The 19,869-nt window shown below is 42.2% G+C and overlaps 1 protein-coding gene across 4 annotated transcripts in view; it reads right to left on the bottom strand.

Moving 5' to 3' along the window:
• Positions 1-354: 354 nt before the first annotated feature.
• cacna1eb (calcium channel, voltage-dependent, R type, alpha 1E subunit b) overlaps positions 355-19,869 on the bottom strand; it is an 82,571-nt gene continuing 63,056 nt past the window's right edge. For all 4 annotated transcript variants that reach the window (XM_085377771.1, XM_085377772.1, XM_085377773.1 and 1 more), the window contains 22 exons: positions 19,677-19,773; positions 19,421-19,581; positions 18,269-18,406; positions 17,945-18,146; positions 17,695-17,859; positions 9,899-10,009; positions 9,730-9,810; positions 9,368-9,487; positions 9,185-9,250; positions 7,580-7,671; positions 7,271-7,445; positions 7,056-7,183; positions 6,696-6,792; positions 6,288-6,393; positions 6,040-6,147; positions 5,854-5,954; positions 4,684-4,787; positions 4,502-4,598; positions 2,788-2,892; positions 2,219-2,354; positions 1,895-2,049; positions 355-927 (listed from right to left, as the gene is read on the bottom strand). In XM_085377771.1, coding sequence (XP_085233897.1) covers positions 403-927; positions 1,895-2,049; positions 2,219-2,354; positions 2,788-2,892; positions 4,502-4,598; positions 4,684-4,787; positions 5,854-5,954; positions 6,040-6,147; positions 6,288-6,393; positions 6,696-6,792; positions 7,056-7,183; positions 7,271-7,445; positions 7,580-7,671; positions 9,185-9,250; positions 9,368-9,487; positions 9,730-9,810; positions 9,899-10,009; positions 17,695-17,859; positions 17,945-18,146; positions 18,269-18,406; positions 19,421-19,581; positions 19,677-19,773 — 3,070 coding nt within the window. In that variant the 3' untranslated portion in view covers positions 355-402. The remainder of the gene's footprint in view (positions 928-1,894; positions 2,050-2,218; positions 2,355-2,787; positions 2,893-4,501; positions 4,599-4,683; positions 4,788-5,853; positions 5,955-6,039; positions 6,148-6,287; positions 6,394-6,695; positions 6,793-7,055; positions 7,184-7,270; positions 7,446-7,579; positions 7,672-9,184; positions 9,251-9,367; positions 9,488-9,729; positions 9,811-9,898; positions 10,010-17,694; positions 17,860-17,944; positions 18,147-18,268; positions 18,407-19,420; positions 19,582-19,676; positions 19,774-19,869) is intronic.

Raw genomic sequence — 19,869 nt, 5'->3', positions numbered from 1 at the left:
TTACATATTCACACACCCCACAGATAAATACTGTTTAGAGCAACACTGAATCATTGAGCAACATCTCCAGAAAATGAAAATACCTATTGACACAAATGACATAATTTGACCCATCCATTTGTTTTTTTGTGACATATTATTACTCTCTATCATCAAGTACAAGTCAGGAAATAGACCTTATTTATTGTCAGTGTTCTGTGTGAATTGGCAACTACAGTTTCAGGAAGTATTGTTCTTCATCATTTTGGATTTTTTTTTTTACCAAACATCCAGCGGGCTCGCGGCCTTGAAGCACTGATGCAGAAAGAGTCGCATTAACCTTCGCTCTGGATGCGGTCGTACAGCGTCCTGTGACATCTCTCTGGCATTCTGTTTCCTCCGTTCATGTTGCGCCTCCTGTCCCTAGCACCTGTCGTCCTCCTCTGTGTCGCTTAGAGGGTCACAACTAGCGACTGAGGTTGTCTGTGCCAGACGCTTTCGAAAGTGTCCGTTGGGGACTTGCCAGCCAGTCCGCGAGCGTGGACGGGCCGTGCTGATGGTGTTTGAGCGTCCCAGGCTGCAGGCCACGGCCGCCTCGAAGGTCAACGTTTCCATGGGACCAGAGGGGTCTGGGCTGTGGTCGTCCTCTTGCAAAGCCAGGAAGGGCTCAGAAGGGTAGCGTCGAGGTGGGGATGTGCGCCGGGTGGCCTCGCTTTGCCTCTCCCCTGGGACTCCCTCTTGGCTCTTCCGTGTGGGCTTGCTCCGCCTCATGGTCTCAGGGCTGCCCGGTTCATCCTCATCTTCACCAATGGAGGCTTGTGTGCGACACACGAGGGGGGAGTAGGAGATGTGAGGGCGAGAGCGGGTTGGAGTTTGCGATAGAGGTCGTCGGCCACTGGGAGTGCTGGACTCAGATGTGGATGGCATCGGACTGTCTGAGCTGTTGCCCTGAAAGCGCAAGTAAAGAATAAATTAATCAACAATCGCCAATAACAACATTTTAAAGACAACTTATTATGTTTTACGTTTTTTCTGCCCATTTTGAATGTGTGGCCTGCTCTCTTGATTTACATGAGTGGTGGAAATGGTCTTCTGCTGTTTTCAGAACAGCAGGTGATTTTTCTGATGTGTTCTTCTCTTCTTATCAGTATTTGGGTATCCACTGTACATGATGGTGAACCCCACTGCACGGGACTCTGAATTGTTAAGTTAAATTGTATATGAATGAATAGACTCTGACCATAAAGGGATGGACATGGTCATCAGAAATACTCAGGTAAGATGTGATTTTTAAATGATGCTCAGATGGTACTAATGGGCCCAACTGATCTGTGCATTCATGTTGATTCTTACCCAACCATCCAAATGTTACAGCAGAAACTGAGACTCAATAAACCAGGCATCATTTTTCCAATCTTCTTCAATTTTGGTGAGCCTGTGAGAATTGTAGCCTCAGTTTCCTGTTGTTAGTTCATAGGAGGGGTGCCTGGTGCAGTCTTCTGCTGCTGTCTTCTGCTTCAAGGTTCAGAGATGCTTTTCTGCATATGTTGGTTGTAAGAAGTGGTTATTTGGGTTATTGTGGCTTTTCTATCAGCTCAAAGCAGTCTAGATATTCTCGTCTGACATCTAACATCAACAAGGCATTTTCTTTCAGTGAACTGCCACTCACTGGATATTTTATCTTTCTCAGGTCTGTAAATGGAAAATTATAGTAGACCAGCAGTTACTGAAATACTCTGGCCGGGTTATCTGGCACCAACAGCCATACTACCTTCAAAGTCCTCATTCTGATGCTCGGTTTAAACCTCTGCAGATTATCTTGACCATGTCTACATGCCTAAATGGATTGTGTGGCTGCCATGTGATGGGCTGATTGGATATTTGTGTTAATGATTAGTTAAATAGGTATACCTACCTGTTTATCTTGGGGATCTGCTCGTTCTACGCTCGAGGATCGTGAGGGCTGCAAGCTTCTTTCCTCTGAATTACAACGAGACGTGTCTGGAGACAGGAGGTGGCAGCGTTCCTTGGAGCGACCGCGCTCCCTGTCGCCACGCTCAGAGCGAGAAACTAAAGGGACATTCAGGAAAGAGTGCAACAGGAAATGCAAAAATACAAGGGAGCAAAAAAGAAAAAGAAGAAGAGGAAAATAAAGATATAAATGTCATAGGACTACATTCAATTCAGCTCTTCATTATCTATGAACACAGTTGCCTAACAGCAGGCGAGCAGGACTAACCAGCAGCCTTATAGCTCTTGTGACGAGGTCGATAGACTCGCTCGGGGCTTTTCTCCTCTTGCCAAAGTCCATTCACACACTGATCTGCAACAGTGGAGACTGATCGCTTCATGGAGCCACTAGAAACCTCTGCCTGCTTGAAGTTAAAAACACACACAACAAACATAGAAAAACAGGGCACAAACACAAGGAAATAAGTAAGCATACTTCTGTTACCACCAGATTATTTGATCCAAACAATAAAAATGATATTTCATGCTTTAGCCAGTGCAAAAGTGCAGTGCAGCCTAAAAGATTTGAGAGGTTTAGTCTTTCCTTTACTCTGTGGTTGAAAGTAATGGTCATAACAAGATGAGGCAACAGCATTCGAAGATCACAGCCCGTTCTAGCAACTCATTGGACCTTATTCAGCCTCCCAAAGTAACAAATGTCGAAACAAAACTCTACTGATCTGAACTTCTCAGCATCACGTGCACTTAAGGAACGACAGACTTTGGCATAAGAGCCCATGCAGCCCCTGACGTCCTCGAGATCCAGCCCAGAAGCTGTGTCATGGGAGATGTGTGTACCTGCGACTCTACAGCCAGACGAGGCATGGAAGAGGCCCGCACACACAGGCCCCTCCCTAGTGGAAGCTCCAGTGGGGCTTCAATCCCCCTACTGCACTCGCCCACCTAGGTGTGTACAGAAACAAGAGAGGAAGCGCAAGGAAATACAGAGCACCAATCAGGCTCATCCCTGCCAGGACTCCCGCTGTGTATGGACATCTTGTTTAGGTGAGAGGAGGGGCAGACAAGCCATTTCATCACTGACAAAAGTACTATCTATCAGCGCCATCTCCATCGCCATCCAGTCAAAAGCCATTCCAGCCAAAAACAGACGGAGAACTTGCAACAGGAAAACTGACTTCAAGGAGGAGCAGAAACAGAGTGCGGTCGTAAAAGAGGAGCAAGGAGTGAAGAAAAAGAAAAACAGACAACAAAGATATCAGCTCACATCGAAAAATGGACTTTTTCAGCTTGGAAGTGCATTCAGTCATGCATGTTTAGGTGTTAATGGCTATACAAACAGAGCCAGACAACGCCTGTCTGAGGGCCAAACGCATTCCTCTGCAAATTAAGTATTCCAGATCAACTTTATATCATTCAACTGACAAGCAGTAGAGACCATTAAAACCAGACAGTAGAGACACAGCAGACATCTACAGTTTGACAATCTCCCTTTGCTCTGACTCCAACTTCCACAGGAATAAAACACAGGCGCACAGAGAGCAGCGATGCGGTGCCCTGCAAGGCACTGAGAAAACGGCATCAGTCATCACATGGTTATACAATTTTTGTGGCGTTACACCTAAACAAACACTTTGCTTTATTACATTTTTATGTAAAACTCTTTGCTGTGAGGACAGTGATTCCCAAACTGATGGTCAGGATCCTGAAGAGGTTACAAAATAGGAAGTGCACAAAAGAAAAGCTGCATTTTCAAGTTATCTCGTGTTGGAGAACAGCATGCCGTGCCATCAGAGCCACTCTGCGAAACTGCTCATAAAAATTAAAATAAACAAAACAAAAACACACCTTTATTGAAATTTTGCTGATCCCACCTTCAAGGTGATGCCAGTGAGCAGCGCTGCCAGTCTGAGACAGTGAATTCATTCACTGGGGGATGAATTCATGGTGCAAACCTCCATGAATGTTCAACAAACATGGTTCTGGTGGAATTGTGATTTCTTCCACTGAGAGCTGCTGTTTGGTTGCTGGTTCACAGCTGGTTTCCCAGCTCTTATGCTCTGTTGATCCTCGAATAAAAGACAGCCAATTTGACACAGAAGATGATGTTTCCTTGCTAAGCAAGTTTGGAGTTTGAAAAAGGAGTTTGAGGGAGAGATTTTTAAAAAGCAGTTGTCCTGGAAGTGATCCAGAGGTGCACAAAGACATGATGTTAAGAGGGAGATCACATTTAAATCAGGTATGATTTTTTGATTTTTGATGGCTGGAGTCGCTGAATTTTTCGATGACACCTCTGGAGTCAAAAGTAAAAAATAAAATATATGCAATAAAGTATTTGCTTTTGTTTATTTGCTCTGGCATATTAAAGCTAAGCAGCACACTGATGCTACGGTAACATTTATTCATAAGATCAAAGCAGCAGAAAAGCTCTGCTTTCAAGTGCAAATTACTCTGAGTCAAAAACTACATAAATTAAAAGGTCAGAGCATTGCCAAAAAGCCTGCCATGGGGATAATGTTTTATGTTTTACAATTATATTGGTCCTTTGTCTTACCAGATTCTGTTGACTGGTATCAACGTCAGAGCTCATGGGCTCCAAAAACAGCTCCTGAGGTGAAATGGGGCTCAAAGCCACAAAGCCTCCCCTGGTCCTGTGTCAAGATGGAGAAAAACAGTAAGCAAAGGCATTCAGAATCACACATAAGTACAGACTGTTGCAAGCATTTGCAGACTCACAGGGCTGAACCAGCACTGTGCGGCATCATTGGCAGTGGCTGGTTAGACAGAATGTCCTCGGGGAGAGCAGAAGCATCCAGACGCTTGAACATCAAGCTACTCTTCTGAAATGAGACAAATACAGAAAAGACTGTAGACGTCTTTGTGACAACTTTGTGTTAATTTAGCTAATTATAGGCCAACCTCCAACCTTTCTTTTATCTGAAAAACTCTTCAAAGATCAATTGTAAAACAGCTAAATGATCATCTGCAGAGCAATGTTTTATTTGAAGAGTTTCAGTCAGCTTTCAGACTTTATCACAGTACAGACGTCACTTAAGTGAAGGTTACAAATGATCTTCTTATGTTCTCTGACAGTGGCTTATCCTGTTATCCTGTTTAATACTGTTGGCCATAATATTTTATTATAGAGATTAGAGCATGCTATAGGTATTAAAGGTACTGTGCTGCAGTGGTCTGAATCATATCTAATAGACTCCAATTTGTTCATGTAAATTGTGAGTCTTCCTCACACTCTCAGGTTAATTATGGAGTTCCACAGGTTTCTATGCTGGGACCATTTCTGTTTACAAAATACATGCTTCCCTCGCTCTTAAATCGCTCTTTAATCTCTTAATCACCTAAGACTGAAGTTATTTTATGGTGCTAAAAATCTTAGAAATATGGTGTCTAATCAGATGCTTACTCTAGATGTCATTAACTTGGCCTCCATTAACACTGTGAGGACTCTTGGACTAATTTTAGACCAGGATGTGTCTTTTATTGTGCATATTAAACATATATGTAGAACTAAGGTCTTGTATTTGCACAGTATGTCTGAAATTAGAAACATCCTGTCTTTAACATGGCCAAAGAGCAAGTACTCGCTATGAGGGAAAAGCTTGGACACAGAGCTGCTCTGAACACTTCATTTTTGGCTCTGTAGGACATCGGTGATAGGAGATATCATTAATATGGTCAAGAATTTTTTTAAGGAATGGTAAATAACAAAAGAAACCTAAACTTAAAGCAATCAGGAACTGGATGTATAATAGGTCCCCTTTAAAGGTCAGGTGAGATGGCTTACTCTACCTCCTGAACAAACTGGGTGCAAAAAAAAGTAAATTTATAAAAAACTAAAGTTACAAAAAAGAAGGTGTCACAGAGTTCATAGTGACGTGCTGAGCAGACCTGAGCCTCCAGCTGCTGCCTGAGCTTCTTGGCCTTGTTCTGTTTGAAGTAATCCATTATCATCATTGAAGCGTAGATCTTCCCGACCGTCATGTCAGTATCTGTGAGAGCAGGAGCACTCCATTAGTTGTCACTGCTCATCTCTCAGCATTACAGTGAGAATCACCTTCTTAGTTAGAGCCAGACCTTTGTTGATAGGTACCAGTAGGTCCAATGTCTTCTGGGGCAGATAAGGCCAAATAATACTGATCTCCTTTTGCAGCTCACTATCCAGAGCGATACGGTCCTCACCACCTGAGACAAACACTCACCTTTAACCATTTTTTTAATGATGCACTGTTGACGGAACAAAATGTGAAATCTGAAGACATTAACTGCTCAGCAAAACAAAAGAAAAGCCGATAAATGATAACTAAAGCAATCACAACCCTAACCCCGAGCTATTTTGATATCCAGAGCTGTGCGGATGAGTGACATCAGAGTTGAGGTGAAGTGGACGGTCATATCCTCATCCACGGGCATGTTCATCAACACTAACCTCTGCCAGAGACAAAGACAAAGAAGGAGGGAAAGTTTCTATGTTAGACCGTAAACCAATACCTCCAGCGACCTTTTAAATCACATAAAAACACACAGCAGCCACACATATGCACATAACCACTGACTTCTTTAACTTCACAAAGACCAATCATTTGCTTTCTCTACATTTTTTAAATTGAAAAACTGAACAAAGTTACTAGCTGCCATGCCCTTTCTGTTGTGTGTTATATTTATTTTATATAACCAAACTCTCACTTTTCATTTTATCTGGCCTTTCTGTGTTAAATAAAATGTTTTCATACCTTATAGGCGATCTTAGCAGGACATTTTTTACCCAGGCCGAGGGGTGGTGACATGTGTGTTAACATCTCATACATGGCCGTGTAGTGGATGCGGCCGCTTCAGAGGGAAAGCAAAAACGAGAAGTGAGGGGATGTGCAGACAGAAGATGCAAACAGAGCAGACTTTTCTTCTGAAAGTATTTAGAATGATTGAACTAAATGCCACTGTGGACTTGATGAAAAGCAGCTTGTGTTCCTTATGCTCAAAGATCAAAGCATTCACATTTATGCTCTTTGGCTGCCCTCTGCTGGATAAATACAGTACCTAAATGTTGATCAGGTCTGCTTCAAATCACAAACTGATAAAAGAGCGAGCCTCACCACGCCAGTCGATCATATTCCCCCCAGATTCGGACAAACTCATCCAGGTGATGGGGACCCAGGATTGAGGAATCTCGTGTCAGGTATTCAAAGTTATCCATAATCACAGCCACAAACAGGTTCAGCATCTTAAAAAACACAAGGGCAAGAACCTAAGAGGAAAGGCACAGCAGACTGCAACACACCTAAAAAGGCAAATTTTTGTTGGTCCTGACCAAGAATGAGCTGAAGAAGATGAAGGACACAAAGTAGCAGTAAGCAAAGTCGGTCCCACAGCCGCCCTCGTGGTCCGGAGACATAGTGAGGGGGGCGATGGAGGGGTCTGGTTCACACTCCTGCCCTGACAGACAGGACAGCATGATCTCCTGCCAGGACTCCCCTGTAGCACTCCTGGTGGTGTTAACACAAACAAATATCCAGCTGACATCTGACCGATAACACATTCATAGACGATTAACACCAAACACCAACAAAGGAGCTTTACTCAGAACAGCGGCACCGCCTAAATGTAGTTTTGAGCTCACCTGAACAGGAGCATGAGTGCGCTGAAAAATGTCTTAAAATTGTTGTGCTGGTTGATGTGACTCTCGTCATTCAGCTTGATGTTTCCAAACACCTGCAGAAAACAGCTGGCTTCAGTTAATTCATAGTTTTTCCCGGACAGCTGCTAGCTTCTCCCATAGCAGCTGCTAATCTTCTAGAGTTCAAACATTAAAAATATCCACATAACACACTAAAACAATCCTAAGAGGTGGGACCAAGAAACAAACTTTAACAACAGGACTAAATCAGTAAATCACACTATAATACACAAAATCTCTGTCTGTGCGTTTGTTTGTTTGTTTGTTTGTCCACGAACCCCTCTTAGACCATCTGGAGACGAGAAACCAAACTTGGCAAACAAGTACATCTTAGACTCCTGATTGTTTTTATCTATATGAGAAAGTATGATGTCATCATGAGCCCTAACAACCACCTACTGTAGCAACAGGCAAAAATTCCCTAGTTGGGACCATATCCTGTTACAGACTTGACAGCATTTGAAGTAGATAATGGCAGACGGCGTGAGCATGAATTGAGGCTGTGGTTTGGGGATATAGACATATATAGACAGAGAATCGGAAGGAGCGTGTTTGAGGTGTGGTCCCACTCCTGAAATTGGGATAAATGATCTCCAATTACCTATTTTTTAAGCATTTGCGCACCTATATCACCTTATGAAAGTATCTTGTCATTTACATGTCATGACAATAGCATCTAATTTTGATCCACATGTATATTACTATGCCCTTAATTGTATTTATATAGCACCAACAATCAAACTTACACTGCCTGACAACCATCTAGCAAGAGACTATAATGACCAGTTTCTAGACTTTATGCAACACACTTTACTAAAGCATCCTATCCTTTAGTTTTACAACACTTCATGTATATCCTAAGGTACTAACTACTGCTAAAGATTGGCATAAATTACCAATTTTGGCACATAAATACATCTTTTTATTTTTCTCAATGTGGCCCAACAGCATGAACAGGCCAAACAAAAATGTGAGCAAATACTTGAATTCAATTCAATTGTATTTATATAGCACCAAAACACAATAATATTTGGCTCAAGAGGCTTTATATTATTAGGTAGAGCCCTTACCATAACAGAGAGGAAACCCAACAATCAAACTACACCATTTGAGCAAGCAACTGGCAACAATAGGAAGAAAAAACTCCCTTTTAACAGGAAGAAACCTCAGGCAGAACTAAGCATAGTATAAAAAATGGCTTAAAGTAACTAATGGATGTACAGAAACCGTTAAGATCAAACTAGCTCATACAAATAACAGTGCAGACACGAGTAAGTACTAAATAAATATCCTGAATATGATGTGCGTGCTTTTTGATTATTCTATACTGTACATGACCATGATGTTTTCAAGCTGTGGCCCCACTGATAGGGCACAGATATACCAGGAAAAAATATGTACAGAAATTATGCTAAATTAAGGAGAATCCTTCTTTTTATCGATAAAAACTGTTGGGTTGGAGGAATAAATAGTAACAAGCAGACCTTAAGTGAGAGCTACGAGTTTGTTATGATATTTGTGATGTAGTTTAATTATCGAAAATATTACCTGCATTCCAATTATGGCATATATGAAGAAAAGCATGGCAATAAGAAGACAGACATAAGGGAGAGCCTGGTGGAGAAGAAACAGGAAATACAGTTTATCAAAACTTCTTGTAATTTGTTATAATATCTTAGAGCATATTAGATACATCTTTAAAATAATAAAAAACAAAGGTAGTGGGAAAACCTTAAAGGATTGTACGAAGGTCCACAGCAGAATACGGATGGTGTAACCCTGCCTCAACAGCTTGATCAACCTGGCAGTTCGGAAAAGCTTCAGGAAACTCATGTTGATGGTGTTCACCGACTGGGACAGACGTGGTTGGAGAGAGGGTGACCGAGAGAGAGAAGGAGAGAGAGACAGAGAGTGGCAACAGAAGGGAGAGACAGGATGTAAAACACAGATGGCGAATTTCATCACAACATGACTTAAGTTGTGTCTGGAGGAAGGGTAACACACCAGGAAGCTTGGAAAGAAAGTATGCTCTTGTCTTTTTATTTTAGGGTCACAACAGTGTGAAAACGAATGGTGTCTTGGCAGGGGCTTACCTGTAAATCCACAATTATCTCTGTGATGCTGCCAAGGACAGTGATAAAATCAAAAATATTCCAAGTATCTCGAAAGTAGTTCTGCAGGAAAAAGGAAACGCTTCGGTTAATTCCATCGCACATGGAGAAATTCAACTAAATGTGATCTAAACTCTTTTGTTCTACTCACCACTAAACCAAACGCCATGATCTTCAGTATGCACTCCATGGAGAAGAGGACAGTGAAGGCCGTGTTTAGGTGTTTCAGGACTGTATCGTAAGCTGCCGGAGCTGAGTGGTACTGCAAGAACAAAGAAAACAGGCCCAAAGGTCAAACTGACATTCAATCAATCAGTTATTACCATAATTAGTAAATTATTGGTGACATTTTGGTGAGCATGACGAGCATAATTTTAAAGGTCATAATGATGGATTTGCAGCTGCCTCTCTAAGTTTAATTTCAGCACGGTATACAAAGAATTAAAACGGACGGACAAACCATATGAATAGAAAATGTGTTTACACACACGTATTGACAGTTACATTATCTCTGTGTTTATGATTTGGTGGCTCCAAAACCTTCTCTTGTGACAAGGCAAGCTTCACAACACGGCTCACATATACACAACACATGAACGTGAGCATGAAAAGTACTGAACAGTATTGTTTTAAAAACGTTTTTCTGGTTGGCAAGATGGCGTCGTAGCGCGAACACCCGTCTCGCTGTGCTCCGGTGAGGTCCCCCGATTATCCGTCTAAAATACGTGTTCACCTGGTGAAACGTTACAAATGTGCGTGGGAGTAACTCTATAATGAGTCTGGACGACTATTTTTCTAAAATGCCTAACGTCAGGTCTAAGAAAAAGACAGCTCCGGTTGTGCAAGCTAGCGACATTGTGGGTCCTATGGCGGCTGAGCCTGAAGAAGCTAACGCCAGCGACACAGAAATCTCCGCTGACGCTGAGGAAACTGGGAGTGATATCGACCCGAATATCCTTGCGGCTCTGAGTAAGATAACTGACAGCATTACAACTTTATTGGATGTTAAAGTTGATACTGTGCTGGCCGCAATCCGTGAACAGACGTCTCGGATCCAGGCTCTGGCGACACGGGTGGGAGACGCCGAGATACGGATTTCAGGCGTGGAAGACACGGCAGGTGTATTGCAGGCGAAAGTGGCTCGACTCGAAAAACAAGTAACTGACATGGCAGACCACATGGACGATTTAGAGAGCCGCAGATGTAACCTTCGCCTGGTCGGGCTTCCCGAGGGCACGGAGGGAAATGATGTTGTCGCCTTCATGGAGTCATGGCTCCCCTCCTATCTCGAGCTCACAACTAAAAATGGGAAGATCAAACTAGACCGCGCTCACCGCTCTCTAGCACCGAGGCCGGGCCCCAGCCAGCGCGCCAGACCCATCATTATGAAGCTTCACAACTTTGCTGATAAACAACGTGTGATGGCCGCAGCTCGGCGCCTGGCTACGCAGCCGAACCAACCAACAAGTCGGATCAAAGTCTCCTTCTTTAATGATTATTCAGCGGCGGTAGCCAAGAAACGCAAGGCTTTCGACGAGGTGAAAAGCTGCCTGAGGAAGAAGAATGTGGATTATGCGCTTCTCTACCCCGCCACACTGAGGCTGTTTGCCAACGGCAAGGAGAAGAGATTTAACACACCGGAGGCAGCTGCGTCCTACGCGGACTCGCTGCCCTGAATCCCCGTAACCACCGGAGTACTCCTTTTCTTCACACTATGCCTTAATTAACCGGTGTGAGTACTTGCCGAATCTAGGCGTATATGACTCTTTTTCTTTCGTCCTCGCTGCTTATAAGCGACCAGGTGAAATCTTCCACCCCATCGGGCACCGGACGGACTGTGTTTTCGTCTATGGGTAGGCGTGAGTTACGCGCGTGCAATGCCCTTCGGCTTTCCCGACGGGCAGGAGGAGATTGGTTTTTCCCTACATGTTTAGTAGGGCTGTTGCCAAATCACTGTTCTTTGAATGTTCCGTCACACAGCTCTTTCATGCCTTTTTTATTTTTATTTTATTTATTTATTTTTTCAACCAGGGTGTGGTGAACCCTTTGGCTCAATATGCTTTGTGTGATACATGAATAAGTCTAATAATGAGTAGGCTGCGAATATGCACCTGGAATGTACGAGGGGTTCACAGCCCTATTAAGAGGAGGAAGATATTTACTTGTCTAAGAAAGGACGGTGTAGATGTTGCTATGTTACAAGAGACACATCTTGATAATAATGAACACTTGAAGTTGCAACAAGGATTATATGGACAAGTGTTTTTTTTTCATCCTTCACTACAAGAAGTAGAGGAGTGGCAGTGTTGATTAGGAAAAATGTACCTTTTGTAGTAACTGATTGCGTTAAGGATCTGAAGGGCCGCTACGTGATAGTCAAAGGGATTTTGCAAGGCCAAAATATCTTATTACTGAATGTTTATTTTCCACCTGCCCACCCAACTACCTTTCTTACCAAAATGTTTCTGGAATTAGCCCCATTTCTTCCTAACTCTACCGTTATTATTGGTGGTGATTTCAACTTAATGTTAAATCCGCTTATGGACAGATTTCCACACAGCATTGCAACTCCTTCTCCTCAGGCCAAAGCGCTTCATGCTCTATGCGACGAGTTTGGACTTGTGGACGCTTGGAGATATACTCACCCCTCCGATAAGCAATACACATTTTTTTCGGCTCCGCATAGGTCCCAAACTAGAATTGATTACTTTTTTCTCCCGAAAACTGACTTAGGTTCAGTAGTATCGTGCGACATAACAAGTATAATCATCTCAGATCACGCTAGGGTAATCATGGATCTCGATCTTAAAGCTGTGCTTCATAGGTCCCGCCACTGGAGGCTTAATACCATTATTCTTAAGGATGAGGAATTTACCTCTCACTTCTCTGCAGAATTTAAAGCGTTTTTGGATATCAACACCCCCTCAGCTACTACTGCCTCTGTTTTGTGGGAAACATGCAAAGCTTATGCGAGGGGCCTAATTATTTCGTATTCTGCGACAAAGAAGCGACAACGGATGGAGGAACAAAAATCTTTAGAGAGCGAATTGATGGATAAGGAGAAAACATATATTGCCTCCCCATCACCACCATTATGGCAAGAAATAACCGCACTCAGGTCAGCGCTGAATTGCCTTCTTACCAGAGATGCAGAGAAGAAACTTAAATACACCAGACAGAGGTTCTACGAGCATGGAGATAAGGCCGGTAAATGTCTGGCGTACTATGTTAAGAAGCGCGCAGAATCGAATACCATTGCAGCGATATCTGATGAAGGTGGCCACAAGATATATGAAAACAAACTGATAAATGACTGTGTTAAGAAGTTCTACGAAGCCTTGTACTCTTCTCAACAAGTCCCGGAGGGGGTGCAGCTGATGCATAATTTCTTCACCCAATTCGACTTACCAAATTTGTCAGAGGAACAGAAGACTGCCCTTAACAGCCCTATAACTAAGACCGAAGTGTTTAAGGCTATTAAATCACTGCGAAGTGGAAAGTCGCCAGGGCCTGATGGCTTCTGTTGTGAATTTTATAAACAGTTTCGGGATATTATTGTGGAACCGCTTCTTGATATGTTCAACCACTCCTTCATTACGGGTGAATTCCCGCAGACACTGAAGGAAGCCAACATTTCCCTAATTCTAAAGAAAGGGAAGTGTCCTGATTTGTGCGGATCCTATAGACCTATAGCCCTCTTGAATGTAGATAGGAAACTGCTTTCTAAAATTCTGGCCACCCGCTTAGAAAATTTTTTACCTGTGCTGATAAGGGAGGACCAGACAGGCTTTATAAAGGGTCGAAACTCAGCCACCAATGTTAGACGCTTACTGAACGCTATTGTAGCTTTCAAGCAAAAATCTATTGACGGCCTGGTGCTTTCTCTCGATGCGGAGAAAGCATTTGACAGAATTGAGTGGTCTTATTTGTTGTATACTCTGGGCAAATTCGGCTTAGGGGAGAATTTTATAAAATGGGTCAAAGTTATCTACAATAATCCACAGGCAGCAGTCCTGACTAATGGACTTAGGTCTGATTACTTCAACACTCATAGGGGAGTTATGCAGGGCTGCCCCTTATCGCCCCTTCTATTCGCTCTGGCCATAGAGCCTCTTCCTGAGGCCATAAGGGCGACGCCCACAATACGTAGTTTAGAGATTGGACAGCTGTGTCATAAAATAACCTTATACGCGGACGACATCTTGATTCTTTTGACTAACCCTGTAACATCCGTACCCAGTCTCATTGAGGTGATTGACAGGTTTAGCCATTTCTCTGGCTATAGAATCAATTTGGCTAAGTCAGAGGCCATGCCTCTCGGTACTCTTTTCACAATGCCGGCTACTGTTCCTTCCTTTCCTTTTAAATGGTCTCCTAATGGATTTGTGTATTTGGGGATCTTTATTACCCCGTCTCTCGACCAATTGTACAAAGCCAACTTCACACCCTTATTTGGCAAACTCAAACAGGACCTAGAGCGGTGGGCGTCACTTCCTGTCTCCTGGCTAGGACGCATTGCCCTGATCAAAATGAATGTGCTGCCCAGGCTATTGTATCCTATCCAAATGATCCCCGTCTTGTTCTCTAAGAGAGTACTGAAGGACATAAATGGTTGGCTCACCTCTTTCATCTGGAACAAGCGCAGACCCAGACTCAAGATGGCAGTGTTGCATCTGCCAAGCTCCAGGGGCGGCTTGGATCTACCTAATATTAGATTGTATCAGCTTTCTGCCCATTTAAGATTTGTGAGCGACTGGGTTAGGGGTAAAACCTCAATCTGGTCGGATATTGAGACAGCTCTGTCACAATGCAAACTGAGCGATCTATTATTTTGTAATGATTTTAACGGAATTAAGGCCCTTTGTACAAATCCTGTAACAATCAACACCCTAAAAGCGTGGCGAATTGTCCGCCGTCTTGAGGGAAGATCGAGAATAACATCAACCTTTACCCCTATAATGAATAACCCTGCTTTCCCTCCGGGTTCTTTGGACCCCGGCTTTCAACGATGGTCTGATAAGAATATTAAGTCTCTTGGTGACCTTTTCTCGGGTGGTGAACTCATGTCGTTTGAACAGCTTACCAACAGTTACGGCTTGCCTAGACAGGATTTCTTTCGTTTTTTGCAAATACGACACTATATCACTCACAATACAACCCTTGCTGAGCACCCTGAAGTATCTGATGTTGAGAGGGTTTTGTTTGGGCAACAGCTGACGGTGTCTCTGAGTTCATTTTACCATGTGCTTAATGCTTTGACTACCACTGATGCGCAGGGGATTAGAGGTGTGTGGGAGAGGGAACTGTCGGTAACCATAGATGAAGATAAGTGGGATACCGTTTGGTCTCTCGCAAAAAGGATTTCAATTTGTACTCGGACAAGAGCAATCCAATTTAAGATTTTACACAGATTACACATATCCCCTCACCGCAGACACCTCTTCAGCCGCTCTCTTTCCCCTGTGTGTCTTAAGTGCAAAACTGATGTAGGGACTTTAACTCACTGTTTTTGGTCCTGTTATAAGCTTCAAGAATACTGGGCTGACATTACAGGTGAACTGGGGAAAATCTTCCACGTTGATATAGAGATGGACCCTTTGTCCCTGATTCTAGGTCTTCCAAGTGACCGCCTAAAAGCGGCGGCCAACAAAAGATTGTATAACACTCTAACATTTGCAGCCAGGAAAAATATCCTCTTACAATGGATCAACGATAGGACTCCCACTGTCTGTGGCTGGCGCAAAATAGTTTTTGAACTGATTCCTCTGGAATACCTCACACACGTTATACACCACAGTGTGGGTCAGTTCTATGGGATGTGGCACCCCTTTTTGGACTATATTGGACCGGACCTTTCCGCTATCTTATTCAAAGGACTACTACACACGTGATCACCACCCGGGCGCTGTAAGACTGACTCACCACCTCTTGTATGTTATATTTTGTATTTTGTATCTTGTATTATGCCTTATTTAAGAGCTGTTGTTGTGTACGTTTTGTGTTTGTAAAGTTTTGTTGTTCTGTGTCTACTGTCGAGACACTGTCGTGTTAAAGGAAAATCTGCAATAAAAACAATGATGAAAAAAAAAAAAACGTTTTTCTTTTCTTTTATTGTGTAATTCAACCTTTCCATTCATTGAAGAGTGCAAGGAAGAGAAAAGACAACAAAACAAACTGAACAAAGGCACCTAACAGTAAAAAAATAAGACAGATCAATGGAAATTGAAGGTTTCTACTGAAGTTCAATTAAAACACAAAAACTGTTTTGCTTCTTTTTCTTTTTTCTTCTTCTTCTTTCATTCTTTTTGTATGGATATTTTAGTTGTTTAAATATAGAAAAAACAGAAAAATATATGTAGTGACAAATTGCTGAAGTTGATGGTATTGTATAGTGATTCCAAAATGTCAATTAAAAATAAAAACACAACAAAAGCAAAAACAAAAATAAGACAAAACTTTGTAATTACAGGATTTTGAACTTCAGGAAAACTCAGACATTGATTTTAATCATTTTAAGAGTTAGACAATCTCAGAAACTTGTTAAATATCTTGATTTGGCTATAACTAGATAAATAAAGCATGGGGGACTACGGCAACCATTTTCTGTTAAACAGAGACCGGCCGGCAACCCCCTAGCAACCTCTGGCTGCCAGGAAAAAATGTGTAATCCTCAGCTGGTTGGGGAGTGTTTGGTAGTTTATAGTTTGTATGGAAGACGTCGACTTGTCTGCAAACACTCATCAACTACTGAGCTTTAGTGAAACTTCAGAGTGAAAGTTGTGGCTTACCGCTGCAACCAATAAATTTCAAAAGGTGCAACTTTTACTTTGAAATCGAATGTTTGCATTGTGCTTTCTGCAGTTTCACGACCGCTCTGTGAGTACTTTGCAAGTATTTGCAGACAACTCAGCATCTTCCATGTAAACTACGGTTTCTGTGGTAATATGCTAGTGACCAAAGTAATTGTAAAGCGATTGTTTATTAATTAATTAAAATTAAATTAAGTAAATTTACTGAATACCATACAAAGTAAATCTTCTCTTATGTCTACTGCAAACCTTCCAAGGTTTTCTCTCATAGTCAGCCATCAAATTTCCGCTGTAGCAAAAAAAAAAACCCAGTCCCTGCTTTTAGGTATAAATCTTCAAACTTACACACTGTGTACAACCAAGCAGCCACAACACAAAAAAAGAAAAAAAAAAAAAACAGGTAAATAGCATTTTTTGTTACAAGAGCTGCAGAATAGTCAGTTCTTGACAGAGGAAAAATAGGAAGGCTGTGATATATGAGCAACACGGCCAAAACTGTGACAGCAAGACAAGAGTATCAGCGTCCTGTCAAAATACCAGATCTCGTCTGTTCCCGCTATGCAGCACTTTGTATCTAGTGAGGTAAAAATGAAGGACTACTGGTAAACCTGTGAGGCAGCGGAGGTCATAGAAGAGCAGCTACAGCAAAAAATGCTGAAAACCTTAGCCAGCTGGGCTATGATAGAAAGTGCATGTGCTGATCCTTCACTGTAAAAGCGCTACAATGGGTGCATGAATGTGAAAGCTGGAGTATGAAGCAAACGAAGAAGTTGGCCTCATCTGACCAGTCTCATGTTTTTTGCATAAAGTGACAAAGAGTGCTGACTTGGCTTGTGGATTCCAGTCTGCTTGAGCATCTGTGGCATCTTTTAGAAAATAAAAATGTGATCTACACACAGGACACCTCCAGAGGTCTTTTGGAGTCCATGTCTCCTGGGTAAGGACTGATTTGGTGGCACAGGTTTAAAGTCACTTCTCACTGAGGCTACTTAGAGTTTACAGTTGAGTTTCAATACTCTGCAAGTTGATTTTTAAAAAAATCTGGCATGAAATTAAACCAGTGTTTCTCTGGGCCTTTGGGAAATCAATCTAAAATGATTTGTGATACTGTTCCACATTTACTGAATGAACCACTTACCTTCATCATGAGAACAACAGTGTTGAGGGCGATCATGACGAGCACAGTGTACTCAAACGAGGGCGACGCCACAAAGTGCCACAGTCTGTACTGGAAGGTCTGTCTGTTCTGGGGCATGTAGCGGGTCATCGGCTTGGCGCTGATGGCAAAGTCAATGCAAGCCCTCTGATGGAGAGAAAATGAGCATTATGTGTGAAAAGATGATGCCTAATTACTTGAATTTGTGTGAAATGCTGTCACAGCTCCGTACCTCATTCTTCTCCAGACTGCACTCCTGAATCATCTTGTCACCCTGCTCTTGGAAAGTGATGATGATAAGAGCCACAAAGATGTTGACGAAGAAGAACGGGAAGACCACAAAATAGACCACATAGAAAACTGACATCTCCATCCGGTTCCCCCGACTCGGCCCCATGTTCTCCTCTGTAACATCTGTAGAGTGCTGGAGGACCCTACATTTAAAAAAATCATATTACCTGTGGTTGATTCATTTATAGCACACATACGTTATAGAAAGCAATTTTGTGCTGAGAAAAACTGAGCTGAAAGCCTATAAACACGCAAGGAGACATACTGAGGCCACCCCTCTCCAGTTGAAACAGTGAACAGAGTGAGCAGAGCCCAGCAGACATTGTCATAGTGAAACTCGTGTCTCTTCCACTCTCTCCTCTTCACCTCCTTTTTGTCTCTGCTGTAGTCAATGTAGTAGCCTCTGTGGGGAATAGAATAGCCCAGAGGTCATCATTTCACTTAATTCACTGATTAGACCAGCGGTTGTAACAAAAAAGAGAAGCATTAAAGCCTTTGTTACAAGTAACTGTTACTCTCATGCTATTCACTGGCATCTGCAGACAATGACAGACTATCTGAGGTTATATAAGAAATAAGCAAAGCTGCACATTTGGGCCCTTTTTTGTAATTTTCTGCTTCATTGCTTTCAATTTGGAGGATTTTTTTGTCAAGGCTTGAAGTTTTTTGCATTTTCTCTGATTGACGCTGCTGTCACAAAAGTCGTGTTTTTCCCCTTTTTAAATTTTTTTTATATGTTTTATTTTCTTCCTGTTGTGATTTTGTTGGGTAGGTTTCCTTCAAGTTGTTTAAAGAGTTTAAAACCACGTAATACTCTCCCATAGAAGGATTTATATTGATTTTGCACCACAATACTGCACAGATTTAAAAAACAAAAACAAAAAAACAAAGCCATATATATGGTGTAAGATATCACACAGAGTCAGTCTTAGTCATAACATCTTCAACCCGGTTAAGACAGCTCAGAAATGAGAATGAAATTTTAAATAATTTCTTCAGAAAAGTTCTCTTGCATGACCCAAGCCTTAGCTGTTAGACAGATGGACTCACATTTGACTGTAGAATCTGAGATCTGAGCATCTTACCCTCTTAAATCCTGCGTAAGCAATAATGATATACTTAGTGTTTTCACAGGACTGCATGGAGTCCTGTATAAACTTTCTTCCACACATGGCTGTAAGGATGGTATTAGTCTTGTAATCTAACTTGAATAAGCATATTCCAGGAACTTACTGCTTTAAACCTCTTATAGAGCTTAACTCCTCATATTCATATTTTACATTAAAAATGATCTTGCGTGGCAGTACCAGTGCATTTTGAGTGACAATGTGTAGGAGGAGTTTCAGATATATAAAGTATATATATTTTTAAAAACACTAATGTAGGAACAGACGAGGGTGAAGCGGAGTTCACTCACTGGCATTCCTTCTCTGTATTCATGGAGCTGTCAGTGCAATAGAAGAACCTCCCCTTAAAAAGCTGCACTGCTATGACAGCAAAGATGAACATGAAGAGCTGGTACACAATGAGGATGTTGAAAACGTTCTTCAGAGATGTGACCACACAGTCAAAAACAGCCTGCGCAGGAGAAAGACAAATAAAATCTGTCAAGGACTGGTGCAACAACACCAGAAAACAGAACAGCAGACTGTTTGCAGATGTCTGCATCACACCTTGAGTTTAGGAAGTCTCTTGATGGTTTTAAGGGGTCGCAGGACTCTTAAAACTCGGAGGGACTTTATCGTCTTGATGTCTCGTCCTTTGTTGTTTCTGTTGACATTGGAAATGTAGCACTGAGAAACATAGCTGTACGGTCAGACTGATGCACACAGACAAGTACAAAAACAACAACAAAAAAACACAGTA

This window comes from Diplotaxodon limnothrissa, linkage group LG18, assembly GCF_057381915.1.
Source record: "Diplotaxodon limnothrissa isolate DT_005_m linkage group LG18, D_limnothrissa_male_GT1.1, whole genome shotgun sequence".
Taxonomy (NCBI): domain Eukaryota; kingdom Metazoa; phylum Chordata; class Actinopteri; order Cichliformes; family Cichlidae; genus Diplotaxodon; species Diplotaxodon limnothrissa.
The sequence above is the reverse complement of the archived record's forward strand: the minus strand, read 5'-3'. Positions and strand labels throughout refer to the sequence as shown.